The sequence below is a fragment of the Silurus meridionalis genome, chromosome 13 (genome assembly GCF_014805685.1).
Source record: "Silurus meridionalis isolate SWU-2019-XX chromosome 13, ASM1480568v1, whole genome shotgun sequence".
In the NCBI taxonomy this organism is placed as follows: domain Eukaryota; kingdom Metazoa; phylum Chordata; class Actinopteri; order Siluriformes; family Siluridae; genus Silurus; species Silurus meridionalis.
The window spans coordinates 29142134-29162776 of record NC_060896.1 but is presented as its reverse complement, the minus strand read 5'-3'; the positions used below and the strand labels follow the sequence as shown (position 1 = coordinate 29162776).

The following is a 20643-nucleotide window of genomic DNA, read 5'->3' as shown; positions in this document are numbered from 1 at the left end:
TGTAGTGATGTGTAGTGAACATGTGTAGTGAACATGTGTGGTGAACATGTGTAGTGATGTGTAGTGAACATGTGTAGTGAACATGTGTAGTGAACATGTGTAGTGATGTGTAGTGAACATGTGTAGTGATGTGTGAACATGTGTAGTGAACATGTGTAGTGATGTGTAGTGAACATGTGTAGTGAACATGTGTAGTGATGTGTAGTGAACATGTGTAGTGAACATGTGTAGTGATGTGTAGTGAACATGTTTTCTACTGGGAGAAACTGATAATGAACCTCATATCTGTTTCTCTGTGTTTGTCTATTAGACATTTTACTGCATCTCTTTCCTCCTCGTTGTTGTTTACGCCTGTGAGTCAGCAAACAGCATTCAGGGATGGCGGAACGAGGACGAGGGAGGATTTACACATCAGGTGATCACTGATATAAACACACACACACACACACACACACACACACACACACACACACACACACACACACACACACAGGCATGGAGAAGCTGGTGTTGGATCTGTGATGATCTCAGATGTTGAGCTATTTTATGAGTTGCTCAGTAGCTCCTAGTTTTATAACCATAATGACTGTAAAAGACTGTAGAAAGATCATCAGTCATAATCACACACTCCAGTGCTCATGTTAGTTCTCACTCTCCAGTGTTCTGTAGTGTTTAGTTAGTGTTAGTTCTGTAAAAGTGTAGACGAGGTGTTTATAGTGTAGAAATATTTTAATGAAGTTTATAATGAAATGTTTATTGTGTTTAAATGAGAGTTGTGATTATATTCTGAATAAATCTTGTGTTAGCGCACGTTCTCACACTCTCAGGACAGCAGGAGGACGAGGAGAAGGAGGAGGATCAACCTGGTGTACGTTCTTGTGTGGTGAGTAACTCAACATCTCATCATCTCAAAGCCCTTATCTCAGAACATCTCAGAACATCTCATTTACTTAGACATTTATTCATGAACTCATATTCCATCTCTCCCCTCCCCCCTCTGTCCCTCCCCTCTCTCCATCTCCGTCTCCCCCTCTCTCCGTCTCTGTCTCCCTCCCTCTCTCTCTCAATCTCTCCCTTCCTTCCTCCCTCTCACTGTCTCCCCCACTCTCCATCTCTCAATCACTCTCTCCCCTCCTCTCTCTGTCTCTATACTCTCTCCATTCCTCCCTCTGTCCCGCCTTCTCTCTCTGTCTCTCTCCCCCTCCCTGTGAGTCTCTCCCTCCTTCTCTTTGTCTGTCTCTCCACCACTCCCTCCCTCCCTGTCTCTCTCTCTCCATCTCTCCCTCCCCCAGGTTGTTACCTGTAATTGGATATGTGATCTACATCAGGACAGCATCTTTTCCTTTCATGTCTCTTATTCCGTCACATCCGATCTCCAATTCTGATACAAATGATTGGCCTAATGCTCGTTTCTGCAGCAGGTATACACACACACACACACACACACACACACACACACCCTTGTTTGAGAACAGAGGAGATACACTTGGATGATCTGATCCCTGGTGTGGAGCAGGTTTGTAGGTGGTTATGGTGGTAATGTTGTGTAACTGCACGATCTGTGGCGTGTTATTACTTATAATATTTATGCTGTAAAAGATTCAATTGTACAATTAATGCTAACATTTTTTTCTTTATTAATAAATACCAGATATAAAAAAAACAGTTGCAAGGAAACAGTTTCCTCGTTGGTTCCTGAGTATCTGATGAAGGTTTACCTGGAAATAATAATTGTATTGTTTTACAGAGTTTTTATTCACAGACACACAAAAACAATAAAATTTAATACAAGACGAATATAAATATTATAATTAATGACTAGTCTAAGTTAATTATTTTCTTCAACCCTGTCATGAACTCAGGTGCATTAGTGAATAAGTGAAATCGTGTAGTAGTGAAGTAGTGAGAGCCAAGAACCTGCAGCTACATTAGGAAAAAATGTCGAGTATTAAAATATCCAAAAAGGACTTTAACAATTCTCTCTGAAAATAGTAATAATGAAGACCTAAAATATAACAAATAACTGTGTGTGTGTGTGTGTGTGTTATAGTTGTATTTTGTTCCTCCACCTGCATATAGATGATACTGAAGTCTGTTCCACTTTGGTATGTCACACACACACACACACACACACACACACACACACACACACACACACACACACATATTATATTTATTAAAAATAAATACATTATACTGATTATATTTCTGTACTGTAGGATTTAACACATATCAAGTACACCAAGATTTTCACCTTCACAAGTGTGCTGTCTGTCCTCATCTGCTGTACTGTGAGTACACACACACACACACACACACACACACACACACACACACACACACACACACACAAACACACACACACATACATACACACACACACATACATACACACACACATACACACACACACACACACACACACACACACATACACACTCACACGCAAACACACACACACACACACACATGTAAACACACACACACGCAAACACACACACACATACACACACACATACATACATACACACACACACACACACACACACACACACACATACACACACACACACGCAAACACACACACATGTAAACACACACACACACACACACACACAGATTGATGCACATTTAAGAGTGATCTGTTTGATCTTGTTCTATAAATCTTGGTTTATTGTGTATTTGTTGATTGATTGGTTGTTGCACGTCGCCGTGTCTCTGTAACTCTGTAGCTGATGTACTGGAGGCTGCAGGTCCGGTTGAGACGTTATGAACGGGGCAGTGTGAGCAGAGCGGAGAAGATCTGGTCCTCAGCCAGGTACATGATCCTCATCATTGTCTTCTGCTGGACTCCAGGTGAACACACACACACACACACACACCTAGGGGGTTATGGTAAGGGGTATTAATAGGAATATTTAGAAAGATTTTAGATTAAGAAATGATTTAAGCTGCATGTTGATAGTGTGATGAGGACATGAACCATAACTGATTAGAATTCAGATTTTTCTTTTTTCTCTCTTCTCCAGCTCTCGTGCTGATCGGTTTATCGTTCGTTTGCTCCGAGACGGACAGCTTGTTTCCTCTCTTCATCGTCCAGGTGATGATTTTACATTTCCATCAAACATTCCCTAAAAATAAACTTCTGTTCCTCCTATACACCAGAGATGTGATGCTGAGTATGAATTCAGTGTGTGTGTGTGTGTGTGTGTGTGTGTGTGTGTGTAGGCTGTGTCAGTTTCTCTCCACGGTTTCCTCAACAGCATTGTCTATGCCTGGAGACGCCGTAATTTCCGTGAAGCCGTGCTGGGAGACAGAACTCCTCTGCTGCTTTACACACACCAGGCCTTCTTCGAGCAGTCGCTGAGAAACGATGCAGAGGAAACAGGAAGTGGACAGAATTAATATCGGACATTCTGAGACTAGTTAAATTCAAGAAGAACAAATAAAGTCACAACAGACAGAAGGAACACGTTTAATGCCACTGAAGAGATTTAATCAGAACAATGCTGCAGCGATTGATTGCGTATGAACATCGATTTGAGCCTCGAGGTGTCAAAACTTATTTCAATATTTATTACAAAAAGTAAATGTTAGTTGAAATTGTGAATATTCGAGCTGAAGATGTTATAACTTACAGTGCAGCAGCAGAGTTAGTTAAAAATGGAGGCATGTCTCAGGTTTGTTTCTGATCTTGTGATTTGGATATTGAGCTTTTTGTGTATCAGCTCAAGTGAGGAGCAGAAATAAAGCAAATGTTTATGTGAAGAACTCAAACTTCAGACATTTTACTAATCTGGATGTGGAGTTCAGAAACTGCTGCGTAACCCGACCCTGATTACAGGGAACTTTCCCCTGTGTTACACTGATGTAACACTGACGTAACACTGATGTAACACTGATGTAACACTGATGTAAACACTGATGTAAACACTGACGTAACACTGATGTTACACTGATGTAACACTGATGTAAACACTGATGTAAACACTGATGTAACACTGATGTAACACTGATGTAAACACTGATGTTACACTGATGTTACACTGATGTAAACACTGATGTAAACACTGATGTAAACACTGATGTAACACTGATGTAACACTGATGTAAACACTGATGTAAACACTGATGTAACACTGATGTTACACTGATGTTACACTGATGTTACACTGATGTAAACACTGATGTAAACACTGATGTAACACTGATGTAACACTGATGTTACACTGATGTAAACACTGATGTTACACTGATGTAAACACTGACGTTACACTGATGTAAACACTGATGTAACACTGATGTAACACTGATGTAACACTGATGTAAACACTGATGTAACACTGATGTTACACTGATGTAAACACTAATGTAAACACTGATGTTACACTGATGTTACACTGATGTAAACACTGATGTTACACTGATGTAACACTGATGTAAACACTGATGTAAACACTGATGTAACACTGATGTAACACTGATGTTACACTGATGTAAACACTGATGTTACACTGATGTAAACACTGATGTTACACTGATGTAACATTGATGTTACACTGATGTAAACACTGATGTAACACTGATGTAACAGGTGAATCTGATTACTGACTCGGACTTGGAGGTGGAAACTGTGTGAGAATTAAGTTTTTTAATAATAATAACAGACTGAGTTTGTGTTTAAATGTAGAAATGAAGAACTTTTTTCTTTATGTTATTATATTTTTATCTTTCAGCTGTCAGTTGTTTTAATGTTTATAATATATTGAACAAATAGCTTGATATTAAACTTTAACACAATTGTTAAAAAATAAATAAATAGCATTTAATATGAAACAGTGAGGATTGCAGTAAATTCTAACATTCAGAAATGTGAACTTTTCTAATTTAATTGTTTTATCTTATTATTTATTGAAAGAATGCATGTTTTATACCTTAAAATGAAGAACACTGTGAAATGAAGGCTTCCTGCAATAAACTGATACGATTCCTTATTTGTTCTTTTCCTTTTGTCTGTTTGTAACAGTGACCCAGTGAAATATTTCAGCCTGAGTGATAAGTTTTATTCCACACCGCCATCACATACACACACACACACACACACACACACACACACACACACACACACACACACACACACACACACACACGCGAGTAAATGATTGAGTAGTCATGTGCAAATATAAAATGGTCATTTGGGAACATTGTTTGCAGTGTGTGTGTGTGTGTGTGTGTGTGTGTGTGTGTGTTTAATGTTTTTTATAGTTTAATCATAACCAGGTCATGTGTTGTGCAATAAAACACTGTAACAATACAGAAGGTGTGTGTTAGGGAACAAGCAGCTCTGTTCAGGAGTCATGTGTGTGTGTGTGTGTGTGTGTGTGTGTGTGTGTGTGTGTGTGTGTGTGTGTGTGTGTGTGTGCGTGTGTGTGTTAGAAGTTTATAGAGTCAGAGTGAATGGTTTTATTTGTATTATTCAGCTTGTGTTATTTGTAAGCTGTAGTTCAGTGTAGATCATCTTTGATTATGATCATTAATTTTGGAATTTATTGGAGTTACAGCAGTTTCTCTTTCATTATTACTTTTATTTCATCTTTTATTGTTTTATTTTACCCCGAGAAAAATCTAAACATTTCTTAAATGCTGAGCTTTTGAACTAAATTTCAACCTGTTTAATATCTAATTCTAACTCTAATATTATTCTCTCATCAGATTCACGAGGTGTCACCTGGAATGGGTTTCAGGTCACAGGTGCGTCTTATCAAGAGTTCATTTGTGACATTTCTTGTTTTTTTTTTATGTGCTTTTAGAGCATCAGTTGTGTTGTGCAGTACAGAGTTAATATCACTATTAGTGATACCAGCCTCAGAAACCACCAATTTACATCAATGCTTCTCAGAGTTATAGTGTTAGACATATATCAACATCCACTGTACAGTGGAGACAGGTGAGTGTGAGTCAGGTAAAACCAGTAAATATCCAAGTGTAACCAAACACATTCATATCATCACGGAAACATTGAGGGTTTAATAGGTGAGTTATTTCACTGAGAGTCACACGTCTGAATCCTTCTCGCCGCTAGAGGGCGTCTACCATTATTACAGTCTGTATACAGAACATTATATAATCACACACACACACACACACACACACACACACACACACACACACGTTAAAGCTCAGATTTTAATGATTAACGTATTGTTTTATGTCGTATATAATGTTGTGAATGGTAATAAAATATTGCAGTGATTATTTGAAACATTAGACATAAAATTGCGCACAGTGACGTGTGTAGTAAAGTGTGTAGTAAAGTGTGTAGTGTGTAGTAAAGTGTGTAGTGTGTAGTAAAGTGTGTAGTGTGTAGTAAAGTGTGTAGTAAAGTGTGTAGTGTGTAGTAAAGTGTGTAGTGTGTAGTAAAGTGTGTAGTGTGTAGTAAAAAGTGTATTGTGATCCGCAGTTTATTCTACACACTCAAGTGAGAGATTAATAGGAAATGGAAATATACCGGGGGCAAGAGGAGAGGAATAGAGGTAAGAGAGAGAGAGAGAGAGAGAGAGAGAGAGAGAGAGAGAGATGATGAGAACCTCCTCCTCACTCTCAATCTCTCCGTTACACACTCCGAGTTCCAGAAGATTAGCGCTCAGGGTGAGCAGGTGAGTAAATATGGGGTTAAAACGGGGCATTTTGCACGCAGGTATTTCTCTGGAGGTGTGAGATGGTGTGAGATGGTGTGAGATGTTGTGTTAGAGCATTAAATACTATAAAAGATTAGTAAAACCATTTACCGTTCAGCAGCATCCCGGAGTATTCAGAGGTTCAGATCTGTTTCTCTTCATCCTGTTATAATAAAAACACAAAACAAAAACAGTTTCGCTTCCAGCCGAAATGATCAGACTTTAATCAGAAAACTATTATATATATATATATATATATATATATTACAAACATTTCAACACAATAGAAACTGTTGAACATTGTACAAACGCCATAGAAAAGGCGGAACCCTTAAAGATTCTGGTGATGAACCCTCTGGAGAACCCCTCAAGGTTGCGAGTGTGGAGTTAGTGTAAATAAAGAACATCATTTATATAGACATTAAAGAATGATGTAAAGGAGAAGTGCATTATTACTTGTGTGTGTGTTTAGAAAGGATTTTTAGATTCCATCTATAGATAAGAACTCATTTTATTTTAAAGCATTTGTTTGATGCTTAAAAACTCATGGAGGCAGTGATCTTTAGAAGGTGATCAGATCATTAAGATTTAAACAATTCTAATATTGTAAAATCTTAAAAAAAAACCAAAAAAAAACCCTCACCTTTCTGATGAGCCTGAATGTTTTCTGCATTTTTCTTCTGCCAGATGTTTTGTTCAGTGATGAATAATTAAATTTGGACTCAATCCAGTCTGTACAGTTGAGGGTTAATAGTGGATCTCTGACAGTCCTGGTATTTGAACTTACAACCTTCTGATCACGAGCTCAAATCTGCAACACTCAAACACTTTGCTCAACCACAGGAGAGGTTCAGCCTTTAATTAAACACAAGTTAATTTGATTTAATTAAACAAACTTGCATTACATTTTAATCACCGTATTAAAACACATACAGCAACACCTGAAGGTTTATTTTTAAAAAGTTTATTACATAAAAATTGTACAATTGGAAAAATAAACAAGACTTTTTGTTCGAGGACCTCGTTCCCCTGCTCTCGTCTTCTCAGAGCTCAGACTCAGGGAATGTGCATGTTTATTCTGATCTGGTTGCCAAGATCACTTCCTGTTGGCTGTGTCCTTCAGAAAACTTTGAGAATGCCAAGTTCCTCCTGCTTGAAAGCCCTGTTTGGACTCTGAGTCATGAAGAACACTGGTGGTGCAGGAGTTAAAGTGGCCAGAAGGTTGTGGGGTTTGGTCTCAGAAATGCCAGAGAGCTGGTGCTCTGTGTTCAGTTTAATAAGAACAATCTTTAATGCTTAGCTGTGATTAATAAAAATTGGATCTGGATTCTGCTGAAGGATGAATATTGTGGGAGATGTTTCATTTACTTGCTCCAGTTTTGGTTATAACTAGTGAATGTGCAGACTGAATAAATGTGAAGTTTCAGCAGTTTCCTGTTGTTTATAGTTCTGAGTCACTTTTCCAAACCTGTCAGATGTGTACTGACCAGAATTCACTTGTGGTCTGATGTTTTCCAGTGGAAGAATGGGAGCAAAGCTAAGTCGGAGAAAGAGTGATGGAGCTGGAGCTCCTTCCGAGCAAAAATGTGATGATCTTGAGGCTGAAACCATGGCTGTAGAAAAAACTCCTCAGGTGGACATCACACCCAGAGATTTTACCTCACAGGCTGCTGTGAGTGAAGAACCTAAAGATGCTCTAGACAAAGACATGGACACTATGGAGAACAAGATGGCATCTGTGAGCGTGGAGGATTCAACAGAGTTGGTGGCTGCGGATTTAGACCCTGAAGCCAAGAATGACTCACTGACACGTCTTTACCCAGAGGCGTCAACCAAAATGGAGTTTTCCATCCCTGAATCTTCAGCAGAACCTGCCCTCCCCCTGTGGGAACCTTTAACCGCAGGCACCCAGGGTGTCCCAGAAGCTCCTGAGTGTGATGCAGAAGCTGCATTTGGAGATGTTGAAGCTTTGCCAATGAAGAATGAAGGTTCTGGTGAGAAAGGATCTGAGATTAAGGAGATGGTGTCTGTGAATCAGGAGGATCCATAGACACCAGATAAAGCTCTGAACTAAGCTCTCATTTCTGACCTTCTGGTTGCCCTGGGAGATGTAGACCAAGTGGCGAACGTGACTGTCAGCACGGTCAATGAACTTGTTCAACTGTGTGATTGTGAACTGAAAGAAAACAACTGGTAAAAGGGACAATATAAAAAGAGTGATAGAAGAGGGATTAATAAAGAATATTATAGAGGTCAAGGTTTAAAGGTATATCTGTTAAAGAAGCTACAGTGATATAAGACACAATGAACACTGGAGCTAAAAGGCAAACTCGAAATAACCTGTATTTCTCAAACATGTAATCTGCTTAATATTCTGACCAGCAAACTATTGTGGAAAAGTTGATACTCTATTAAACTCAGTGGTATAAATCATCTCCAAGTTTGTTATTATGAGCTCCATTCAGCCGTCTCATGACCGAGCTGTTTCAGGAAATGTGGGGAACAAAGCCATGGGTATCTGTGAAAGATGTGGAGTTTTAGTGAACAGAAAAAAACTTCACGTATAGTCAGACAGATTGTAAGGAGATTTCAATGTACTGCTTTAGGAGTTTCATCCCAGTGGTGTGGAATGGGGTTAAATCCAGGTCTCTGTGAAGGACACTCAGGTTTTTCAACTCCAACCCTTACACACCGTGGATGTGATGGTCAAGTATCCACTGAGATTCTCTCTGTCTGGGAACTGTATATGCTCATAAACTATATGTTAATTATGTGGTGTTTGAAGACAGCTGATTGAGGAGCAGATGTTCTCAATTCATGAATATATAAGGAGTAAGATTTAAGCACACTGGATACTGACTGCTGGGCAGGAAACACTTTAATCAAACATTAGTTCCAAAAATGAGTAAAACCTGTTCTTTCATTCAATATAACAACTAAACAGTATTTAAGTCAGTGCAAATACTAAATAAACACTTCAAGAGGAACACCACAGATGCATTAAAAGCTGATCTGCTGTTTACACATTAACAGTGCAAAGTGTACAGACCATGTTGTCTCTTTACCGAACTCTTTGTTCAGCAGATTCCTGGGTTATGAGGTCTGGGTACAGCACTGAGTCCTGATGTAGCTTTCTGCAAAAAAGAAAAAGAAAAAAAAGGGAAAGATAATTCTATGTTTTCTTCTTCCACTTTCCATAATACTAATTGTTTCCTGCTGTACGGAGTCCACCAAGAAGAAAACGACAGTCAGGATTCAATAGTTACATTTTTTTGACTTATTAATAAACAAAAACAGACACTTTGCTCCTGATACACTGTGGATGATAATCAGATGAAATGCGTGGGTCAGTGGGTCTCACCTGTATTTCTGGGCTAGGTCTGTGTTTGTGCGTCCCTGCTGAAAAGGATACGCCCACAGTATAGTGTTCCAGGAGTGACCAAACCGTCTCACTCCCTCACTGAGGTACTTCAGCTCATCTGAAGAATAGTGCTTCCTGTCTCTGTGACTGCCTGAGGACTGGAAACAGGGTTATTCTTAGGGAAATTAGAATATTAACAGAATTAACTTTACAATACAATCTTTTGAATCACATTCTGTGAAACACAGAAAAAGGTACAATTGTGGCGAGACAATCAGACCAACACACACACACACACACACACACACACACACACACACACACACCTGAAACTACTACCTGAAACTAAAGGTAAAAGATTAGATGTTTTTAATGACCCACCGGGTCTCTAGCACACACGACACAGTAATATAAAGTATATTCTAATAAAAACCACTTACACTTTGCTTTGCATCAACGTCTCCTGGTTTCTGGAATCGGGACATGTTTATTTTCCACTGCAGAGTCTGAGAAAGAGGAAAAGAAAGAAATAGGAAGATTTTTTAAATCTATGTTGTGTACACAAACTGAATTTTGTATGTAATATAAAAGATCCTGCACAGAGTATTTCTCCTTTATACCAGGGAAGGACAGAACAATCAGCACATCTTCATGTGGGTCTTCATTTGATGTACTTTTTATGACTCTCCAGATTTGTCCTGGTTTGGGATTACTCATTTTAAATTGCACACCTTTTCAGATATGTGCAATACAATGCAAAAAATGCTGCATTGATACAAGTCAATTTAAAGAAGAGACTTTTATACTGGTGTAAGAGAAAGTGAATTCAAGCAAAAATGTTTTAGCAAAAGAAAAAAAAGAAAAATTAAAAAAACAAGAAAGACCTGCATAAGACTCTGTTGCAGATGTTCCCAAACTTCTGTCACTGGATTTACATTTTTTAAACATTTTGGATGTTTAAGATTCGAATATTGTGTTGCTTCCAAATATACACAAACTCATGCCAAATATAAATCAGACTCTGAGGCACCAGGACATTTCATACCTCCTACACCACCACACTTCCCTCTTGTCTGGTAAATCATTTTGAGGAATACTTCATCGGTTTTAAATCACTTACATTACACATGCACACATTGACCACACAAAATGTGCAAATGTTACAGTAGTTCTATATAATAAATCTGAAATAATCAAAGTGGTTTATGGTGCTCAAGACTTGGCAGAAAACTCATAATATTCCTCTGCTACACACTGTATAATACACATAGTCTGGGAATGACTTTTTTTTACAGGTCCACCCATACACAAGGTTAATTCACTGCCAACATCATAAATGAATAAAGCTTCAGTTTAAAACTGTAAAAAAATACTTAACTTGCCCTGTGTTTCATGGGATCTCTTCAGCGGAGTGAGATTGATCACTACAGAGCAGGATATTGAGAGAAAAAGGAGAGATTTGTGAAAAGCATATGCACACAGAGAGCTCAAGAAAAACTTACACTAAACTTTCTGAAAAAAAAATCTAAAAGCTAAATGTTTCTCCCTAAACAAGACTCTTACACCTAATAGCAGCTCTGCAGTTCGATCTGTTTGCATGACTCTCCTTCCCTTTCATGGTGTGTGTGGAGGGCGTTTCTACAGAACACACATCTCTGACTCCACAGTCAATAATGTGATCGTGAGGACTTGTGTGTGTGATCCTATCGATGCGCAGGCTTCTTTTCAGACGATCCTCGGCTCTTTGCAACACCAGGTGGAACTCACACTGACTTTTACAGGTGCGCAGGACCACACCTATTGTCCTGCTGTTCACCTCATCCAACCCACTCACACACCCTAACAAAAAAAACAGACAGGCGTGATTGACGTGTTATCATGCAAATGTCCGAATATTTAACCCTGGAACACTGGAACGTATTATTTTATATATTTAGAGTGTGTAATAATTAGCATTTTCTATTGGATAGAGAAATTGTTTGAAACCTGTGGAACATGAAGAGAAGACGAGTGCACAGATGTATGACTTTTATATTTTGTATTTATATTGAATTTATATTTAATGCTGAGTGTTTAAAATGGCTCTGTATTAGAGGTATTAATTGCAGACATCCTATTTTTTATATGAGATTGTTTACTTGGTCATTTCAGCCTCTAATGACTCACTGACTGGAATAAGAAACAGAACTAAGAGGAACTGTTTTGTGCTGATATAATGATGATAAGATGTTTTAGAAATATTCACTCTGCTGTCACAATTTGAAAAACGTGAAGTTTCTCTTCAGCTCACAAAACTATGCAGTCCACCTGTGTAGGACAGATTGTTTACCTACAATCTCATTGATCTTTTCTCCTTCTCTGGATTGGGTTAATGCTGATAGTAAGACTACACACCTGCACATCGTAGCTTTCTGTGCTTAGACATAGCTGGAGTGATCAGAATCCTCTCAATCTCATGATCCAGGAGCTCAGAGCACACAGACAGCTCATCTGAACAGAGCAAACAATGCTGAACATCAGTTTACTGCCTCATACAAACTACACTTTTGCTTTATTTTACATAAACAACTTTATAGAGATCTGAATAAAAATGATAAGGACTGATGATTTCTCAGACTGTGACAGGGTTGAGTCGGGTCTGAAAATGATTTCTACAGACTGGCATGTACCATCGGGGCGAAACAGAATCTGCTGGTGTCTCTTCATGGGAGCAGGACATTTGAAAATATTTGGGCTGAAATCCAGAACAAAAATATATCATTGATGTTATTGTGAGGGTGAGGGATCATGTAAGAGAAGCAGAAACACACACCCACATAAAACTCATCACTGTGATTAGTAAAAGGCTAAAACTTTAATACAACCAGATAAATCTGTAATTAAAATATTACACAGCCCACTTATGCATGATATAATAAACATTTGTGACTGCTCTATCACACAGAACACTAACTCATTTTGTTTAGTTTTTTATGTATGAGTTTAATAAAGAAGGTCAGAATCATGAAGTATGTGATGTAAAATACAGGGAGGAGTCTGCATTATACTGCAATAGGCTGAGAGCAGTCTGGATTATGATGTAATGTGTTTTTGAGGAGTTTTGAAATTGCTATACTGAATTGGAAGGGGTTTTGGATATGGTGTACAGTTATGATTTGGTGATGATGTATTTGTTTTTTAGTTTAGTTTATGTATAATAGACTCCTACCTGCAAACATCTCTGTCTTTTTCTAGCTCCTTGGTGCATGTGGCACTTTCGAGGTTCTCTTTTTCCAGGTCATTTCTGCTTCTGACTTTGTTGAGGTTTGTTGCACTTGTTTCACTTCTCTCTATTTCCTTAATCCCTCTGGTTTTTATCTGCCTCTCTCTTCTCATTGGCTGCTCACTCTTTTCTGTTTCACTACATCCCATCAGACTCTCCTCCAGTTGCTGTTGTTCTCCAGGTCTTTTTTGGAAAGGATTGACTTCATCAAAGTCTTTAACAATCTGTCTCCGAACATGCTGCTACAAAGAGACAGACAGAGAGACAGACACACACAGACAGACACACACACACACACACACACACACACAGACACACAGACACACAGACACACGCACACACAGACACACAGACACACGCACACACAGACACACGCACACACAGACACACGCACACACAGACACACGCACACACAGACACACAGACACACAGACACACGCACACACAGACACACGCACACACACACACAGACAAACAGACACACAGACACACGCACACACGCACAGACATACGCACACGCACACACAGACACACAGACACACAGACACGCACACAGACACACACACACACACAGACACACAGGCAGACACAGAGACACAGAAAGACAGAGACACACACACAGACAGACACAGACAGACATACACAGACAGACACAGACACACACACAGACACACACAAAGACACACACATACACGCACACACACACACAGACACACACACACACACACACACACACACACACACACACACACACACACACAGACACACGCACACAAACACACAGAAAGATACACACACACACACACACACACACACACACACACACACACACACACAGACACACACAGACACACAGACAGACACACACACACACACACACAGACACAGACACACACACAGACAGACACACAGACAGACACACACACAGACAGACACACACAGACACACACACAGACAGACACACACACAGACAGACACACACACAGGAAAAACAGCTTTTATTTCTTAAAAGTTTAACTTAAATAGCTTAGAAAAAATTAAATGACATTAAATACGTTTCTTTCTCAATGTTACTTTTTGTTTAGATATTATTTTTAAAATCTGTTTTTGTGGTAGTTTTGTTGACAGTCTAAGAGCAAATCTATATATATATATATATATATATATATATATATATATATATATATATATATATATATATATATATATATATAGTAACAAACTGTAAATCATACAATTACTTAAAATATTGAAGAAAGTATAAAATATTTTCAATGTATTGAATCTAAATCTAATGGTAGTGTATGTGATAAACTAAAATAACTTTACGTTACAACTTTAGACAAATTAAGACTTTACACAGACCCTTGTACATTCCCTGTTTTACACTGTAGATTGGATCTTAACTGTGACAGATACACACCATTGGCTGTGTTGGACGTTGTTTAGTTAGACTGAAGTTCTGAGGAATGTCCTCTCTCCACCACTCCTCCTCACACACTTGGCTTTGACCTTTGGCCTTTCGCACAGTCGAGGCTTCCCACAAATCTTCTTTGCAATCTGTGGGCTGGTCTGAAAAATGTTCTAGACCCTTTTTCAAATCGCCCTGTGAAAATAACACACAACCACATAATAACAATCTCCAGCAATATCAATAAAATTTACTAAGATTGTATGAAAACACACACACACACACACACACACACACACACACACACACAGACACACACACAGACACACACACAGACACACCATCTGTCGTCTTTCCAGCTGCTGAATTTTCTGCTGGATTTCCCAGGCTGACTGACGGTGTCTCTGTAGATCAGACTCCACAATCTGAGCTGTGAGAGATCCAGCTGGACAGAGGCAGATTACAGACAGGAAATGATTTGGGGAATGATGAAAAAGGTAGATCTCTCTTGAACAGGAGAAAAACTCACTGAGATTTCTACACGTCTGCAGTACAAATGTAGCTGCTCTTTTGACCTCCTCATCATTCACATCAGTCAGGAGAGAGATCATCAGAGGAAGTCCACCACCCTGCAACAACTGAGACTGATGCTCCACTAAACAAGGACAAAAACCATTAACCAATAACTAGTACAGTATCTTTAAGAAAGACGATGTTAGCTACACTCTTACCACATGCATCAGTGCAGTGTCCAAGTGTTAACACCACAGCCAGCTGGTCTCTTGGGCTGAGAATTGGGCTGGACAGCAGCATCAGGAAGTCTGGAACCAAAGTCAGCTCAGACAGAACTGGTGCTAAAGCCTCTGTAATAGACATTCAAACACACCACACACTTAAAATTATATTCTAGATCTTTATAGAAAAACCTCTACCTACATTTACAATGCTGTGTGATAGAATAGTGAGAAAACTGCTATCTGCCTTCTTCCACATTCACAAGCTCACCAACAACTATGATTGGCTAGTGTTGCTGTGATTGACAGATGAGACAAAGAATGACCTTATGACTATTCATTATTTCTTAATGAGTCTGGAGTAAACTATTCCAAATACACACATATTAGATTAGATTAGATTAGATTTAACATTATTGTCATTGTGCAAGGTACATGTACAGAGCCAATGAAATGCAGTACACATCTAACCAGAAGTGCATAAGTGGAATAAGTGGAAGAGGGAATAATGTACAGACGGTGCAGCAGGTAATAATAAATGTATATATAGTAATATACAATATATTGTGTAAAGATTGTGCATAGATGTCAGGAGATAACATGCTCAAATGACATGATATAGTTATGTACCTGTATAAATGTTGTATGATGCAGTATAAACAGTATAAATATGTGTGGAATATACAGTAGTGTGCTGATAAACAAGTTCTGGATGGTGCAAAAATTCAAAGTGGATAAACAGTGCAAAAGAAAACAGCAGAAAGTAACAATGCAGTAGTGTGTTTTTAAACTGTATGATGATCAGCTGTTCAGTGCAGCAACATCCACAGGAGAAACGCTATTCTTCAGTCTGTTTGTGCGACTCTGAAGGAGGAATAGTCCATGATTGGGGTGAGAGGGATCTTTGATGAGCTCCACTGCTGCACTGTCGTGCAGTTTTCACCCCCCTCTGAAGGGCTTCACGGTCCGAAGCAGTGCAGCTGCTGAACCACACTGAGAAGCAGTTAGTGAGGATGCTCTCATTGGCACAGCGGTAAAGGTTTTTTAAGTCTCCTCAGAAGAAACAGGCGCCGTTGTGTCTTTCTGATCAGGATAGAAGAGTTCAGAGACCAGGTGAGATCCTCAGAAATGTGAACTCCAAGGAACTTAAAGCTGAGTACATGCTCAACAGCAGCTCCGTTGATGTGACTGGGAACATGAGTGTGATTGTCGGCTCGTCTAAAGTCCACAATGACCTCCTTTGTCTTCTTGGTGTTGAGTTCAAAGTTATTGTCCTCACACTATGCTACAAGCTGCTGGATCTCCTCCCTGTAAGCCGTCTCATCGTTACCTCTGATCAGGCCTACCTGCTGTTTGAGGCATAGGCAGTAGTGTATGGTGTAGAGAGAATAGAAGAGGAGACAATACACATCCCTGAGGAACCCCAGTGCTGAGGGTAAGACTGGAGGAGGTTACGGTGTTCAGTTGGACAGATTGTGGTCTGTTCATAAGGAAGTCCAGGGTCAAGTTGCAGAGATGTGTGCTGATGTCAAGATGTTTAAGCTTCAAGATTAGCTCGGAGGGGCTACGATGTAAAAAGCTGAGCTGAACTCAACAACATCCTGACATAAGTGTCGGGTTGTCCAGGTGAGTCAAAGAAGAATGAAGCACTGTGGAAATGGCGTCCTCAGTTGACCAATTCGGGTGATCGGCAAATTAGTATTGGTCCAGAGTGGGAGGCAGACAGGCTTTGAGGTGGGTGAGGAACAGTCTTTTGAAGCACTTTGCGATGACAGGGGTGAGTACAACGGGACGAAAGTCACCCACTTCTGTAGCAGCAGAGTGTTTTGGCACTGACACGATGGTACCAGACTTGAAGCAGGTGGGGACATTTGCCTGGGCCAAGAACAGTTTAAAGATGTCCGTGAAGACCTCAGCCAGCTGCTCCACACATGCTCTGAGTACACGGCCAGGGATGCCGTCAGGGCCGGCTGCTCTCCATGCGTTCACCCTGCCCAGGGTAGCACACACTTCAGAGATGGAGAGTGTGAGTGGCTGTTCACCTGGTGATAGCTCTGCCTTGAGCATGGGCTTCATGTTACCTTTTTCAAAATGAGCAAAGTACTGTACTTACAAGTACTGTCAACAGGGATTTAGTTACATAAGTCTGTGTGTAATGTATAATTGTGTGTGTGTGTGTGTGTGTGTGTGTGTTACCGTTCTCAGTGATGCAAAAAGACATTGTTCTTGTGATCAGGATAGCAAGCTGACAGGCCGCAGGATTCTCTCTGCACTGAGTAACCACACTGGACAAAGCGTCTGAGAGTGTGTGCAGTCCTCCAATAGACGCAAAATACTCCTGAACACATGCTGGAGAAAGATCCCACACACACACACACACACACACACACACATGACATACCCCTACTGATAGCATTTACACAACCTATCATCCTTGCCTCTGTCACTCACAGTTATTAGCCACAGTCATGCTAATGAAGGAGCAGACAGGTTGAAATAGCTCCACCTTGAACACAGACACCTGCAGAAGCCACACTTTAACCAGAGGCAACACACACATGCAGGCATGCTGGTTCTCCTCTGCAACAAAAATAAGACACACAAAGTGTATATGTGGGTGAGATATTTACAATTATGTTTAAAATATTTTCCAAAAATCTGAGAAAAGGGGAAAAAACTATTTATACTCTGATTTGATTTGTTGATTCTCAAGTATCCTGATAATGTTTCTGTAATATTGCCAAGCTTTAAACTAAAAAGATTTTATCAAAAAGTACACCACATTTTTGATTAGACCTTTCTTAGCATAATGAATCTTAAACCCTATTGGCTGATACTAGAACATTGTTCAGGTTTTTCTTACAGCTTTAAGTAAAATCGTGTACCATTCTGGGGGTTGTTGACACAGCCACAGAGAGCACTGGACACTGACGTCCACAGCTGCAGCAGCTCATTAGTTCCTTCAGCTGTGGGATAAGTACTCCTGACAACACAGTGTGGGACAGAACACAAACTGGGTATGTAGGAGGCATGTGTGAGAGAATTAAACACTGCCTTCACCCTTTTAGCTGTCATCATACATTTATTAATAAAAAATCATTTTCAACAGAAACATACAATTACTGAGTTCAGCATTATTTCATCTCAGTTATACAAACAATTTAGTAACCAAATCATTTATTATTGTTTTTTTTTATCATTAAGGGACATTCTTATATTATAATGTATTTTAATGTAATTATGAATTATAATGTTTCCTCTGAATTCATTACATTTTTACAATAAAATAATCATGATTACAAACAGAGGCTCAATAAAACCTGTTTTATTTAAGGCAGTGAGAAAAGTTTGTGCACCTGAATAAGTTGAGCAGGATCTCAATACACTTAGAAGTCTGAGCAAGGCTCTGCCCCTGTTCTAAAATCAAATGTACACTTTTATAAACCAAAATAATGTAGAAAGGGAGGAATAATAAAAGAACTAGGGAAATGAGTAAATATATAAGTTATTAATTCATCCTGTCTGATAAAAGGTCTGTTATATTATTATTATTATTATTATTATTATAAAGGTTATATCCCAGAATTAAGTGCCTTTATATTTCCTAGATTGTGCATGTGACTGTAGATGATGCAATCAGAAGCAAATCTTACTGTTGTTGGAAACTAATACACAAAGCATGTAGACGGCCACTCTCTTCAGAGTGAGGGACACTTCCTGTTCCATGCAGTCTGCCAAGCCACCGAATATCTCCTTTCTGCACAGGCTCTGCTTACAGCTCTCTGAAAACGAGACACGTAGCTCAGTTCTAGTGTGTGTGTGTTGCTCAGCGTCATCAGCTCACATTTCATCTTTATAAATTGTGAAACACACACCGCTTGCTTCAGCCAGAGCGCTGAGCGTGAACAGAGCCGTCTCTTTAACCTCAGGGAAATCACTGGCCCTGGACAGGTTATAGATGAACGTCACACCTCCAATCTCTTTCAGAAACTCCACGTTCTGACCACCTGCTGAACATCCAACAATGACCCTGTGAATGGTGTGTGTGTGTGTGTGTGTGTGTGTGTGTGTGTGTGTGTGTGAGTTTCAGGGTGTGTAAAACTGACTGTTCTGTTGGCAGATTGAAGCGATGGTGAGTAGAGCTTGCTTCTGAGATGCTGGACTTTTCATCTGGTACTTCAGACACTCAAGTAATAAGTGCAGATCAGTTCTGATGGCTGTAAAATGTCACATTATATGATGAAATATGAAAAATAAAATGTAAGAAGAGAATACACTACTGTACAACACACTACTATACTACAAAACAATATAAGAGACATTTACCAAATGCAGGCACATAATCCATAGTGTTGTATAGTCATTTATAAATTCATAAATATTTAAAATAAAATTGACCAATGCAACGTTAGATTATGAAGTTTTTAAAATGTCCCTTTAGAGTCCACTTTAAATCCCAACACTGTTTTAGTGATTCGGATCATTTGGCTCACCAGTAGGAGTCGACTCTTTCGGTTCCCACACTTTTTTTCCATAGTTAGTTATAATTTGAAAAGTAATTATTGCTTTTTGATGAACTGTGACTAAAACGTTGTAACACTGTGTAGAATGTTTATTTATGTCCTAAATTCCAAAAAAGGAGACATTCTAAACAATGGGAGTCGGCTCAAGGAGTCGACTCTTTCACGTGTATTATATTAATAACTTACCGTTTAACATTGTGCACACTGCTGACTTATGTTTCTGTCTGTAAATAACTTCAACAAATACAAAATATTTTTAAATCATTAAGGGTACTGTTATAAACAGCAATGTTAATCCCAGCTGAAATATCTTATTTATCTGACAAATCTGACCACAAACCCGAGCATCATTTTCGATTAATACACTATTACTAACATAAAAACAAAAACTACCTGTAGATAACCACATAAAAGAGTTTTACAGAACACTGAATAAAAGAATGCTAATGAGCTAGCTCCCTGAACATAGATTTACAACTTTACCTCAGGTTTTCCCGCCACGGCGCCCAATCAAGCGCCAACAAGAGTGAAAAACAGAAACTTGTATGTAAAAGGCACACCGAAAATTAAATATAATTAAAAATTAATATCGAAATATTTTAAATCTAAAACAACCAAAACAAATATATAGCTAGCGAAAGCGACTTCATGCAATTACAAAAAAAAAAAAAAAAA

General features: G+C 39.0%; 3 protein-coding genes and 1 long non-coding RNA gene across 11 annotated transcripts in view; 2 read left to right on the top strand and 2 right to left on the bottom strand.

Moving 5' to 3' along the window:
- Window positions 1-5009, top strand: part of si:dkey-30c15.2 (uncharacterized protein LOC558938 homolog) — a 10862-nt gene extending 5853 nt beyond the window's left edge. Inside the window, exons 5-12 of the mRNA XM_046864897.1 lie at window positions 311-415; window positions 807-883; window positions 1293-1421; window positions 2051-2105; window positions 2220-2291; window positions 2733-2856; window positions 3030-3100; window positions 3229-5009. Of these exons, the coding sequence (XP_046720853.1) occupies window positions 311-415; window positions 807-883; window positions 1293-1421; window positions 2051-2105; window positions 2220-2291; window positions 2733-2856; window positions 3030-3100; window positions 3229-3405 (810 nt within the window). The 3' untranslated portion in view covers window positions 3406-5009. The remainder of the gene's footprint in view (window positions 1-310; window positions 416-806; window positions 884-1292; window positions 1422-2050; window positions 2106-2219; window positions 2292-2732; window positions 2857-3029; window positions 3101-3228) is intronic.
- LOC124395990 lies at window positions 3255-8189 on the bottom strand. Its single transcript, XR_006927704.1, has 3 exons — window positions 7321-8189; window positions 6789-6840; window positions 3255-3363 (listed from the first exon to the last, which is right to left on the bottom strand). It is a non-coding gene; the product is annotated as an uncharacterized LOC124395990 (long non-coding RNA).
- Window positions 6483-9110, top strand: LOC124395984. 2 transcript variants are annotated; one of them, XM_046864903.1, is made up of 2 exons: window positions 6483-6648; window positions 8196-9110. In XM_046864903.1, the coding sequence occupies exon 2, from the start codon at window positions 8203-8205 to the stop codon at window positions 8725-8727; it is 525 nt and encodes a 174-aa protein (XP_046720859.1). In that variant the 5' UTR covers window positions 6483-6648; window positions 8196-8202; the 3' UTR covers window positions 8728-9110. The 2 variants fall into 2 exon arrangements, with proteins under 2 accessions (XP_046720859.1, XP_046720858.1); XM_046864902.1 differs by having other exon boundaries at window positions 6493-6656.
- Window positions 9111-9537: 427 nt separating this feature from the next.
- terb1 (telomere repeat binding bouquet formation protein 1) lies at window positions 9538-20607 on the bottom strand. Of its 7 annotated transcripts, none has more exons than XM_046864874.1 (21): window positions 20452-20606; window positions 20155-20202; window positions 19552-19662; window positions 19321-19455; window positions 19099-19227; window positions 18802-18862; window positions 18331-18428; window positions 17897-18025; window positions 17642-17794; window positions 15443-15574; window positions 15241-15366; window positions 15053-15156; window positions 14724-14906; window positions 13247-13542; window positions 12708-12772; window positions 12433-12528; window positions 11602-11877; window positions 11416-11462; window positions 10479-10544; window positions 10039-10196; window positions 9538-9811 (listed from the first exon to the last, which is right to left on the bottom strand). In XM_046864874.1, exons 2-21 carry the CDS (start codon window positions 20162-20164, stop codon window positions 9739-9741), a joined length of 2448 nt encoding a protein of 815 aa, XP_046720830.1. In that variant the 5' UTR covers window positions 20165-20202; window positions 20452-20606; the 3' UTR covers window positions 9538-9738. The 7 variants fall into 7 exon arrangements, with proteins under 7 accessions (XP_046720830.1, XP_046720832.1, XP_046720831.1 ...); XM_046864876.1 differs by having other exon boundaries at window positions 13247-13539; XM_046864875.1 differs by having other exon boundaries at window positions 19321-19452.
- Window positions 20608-20643: the final 36 nt, after the last annotated feature.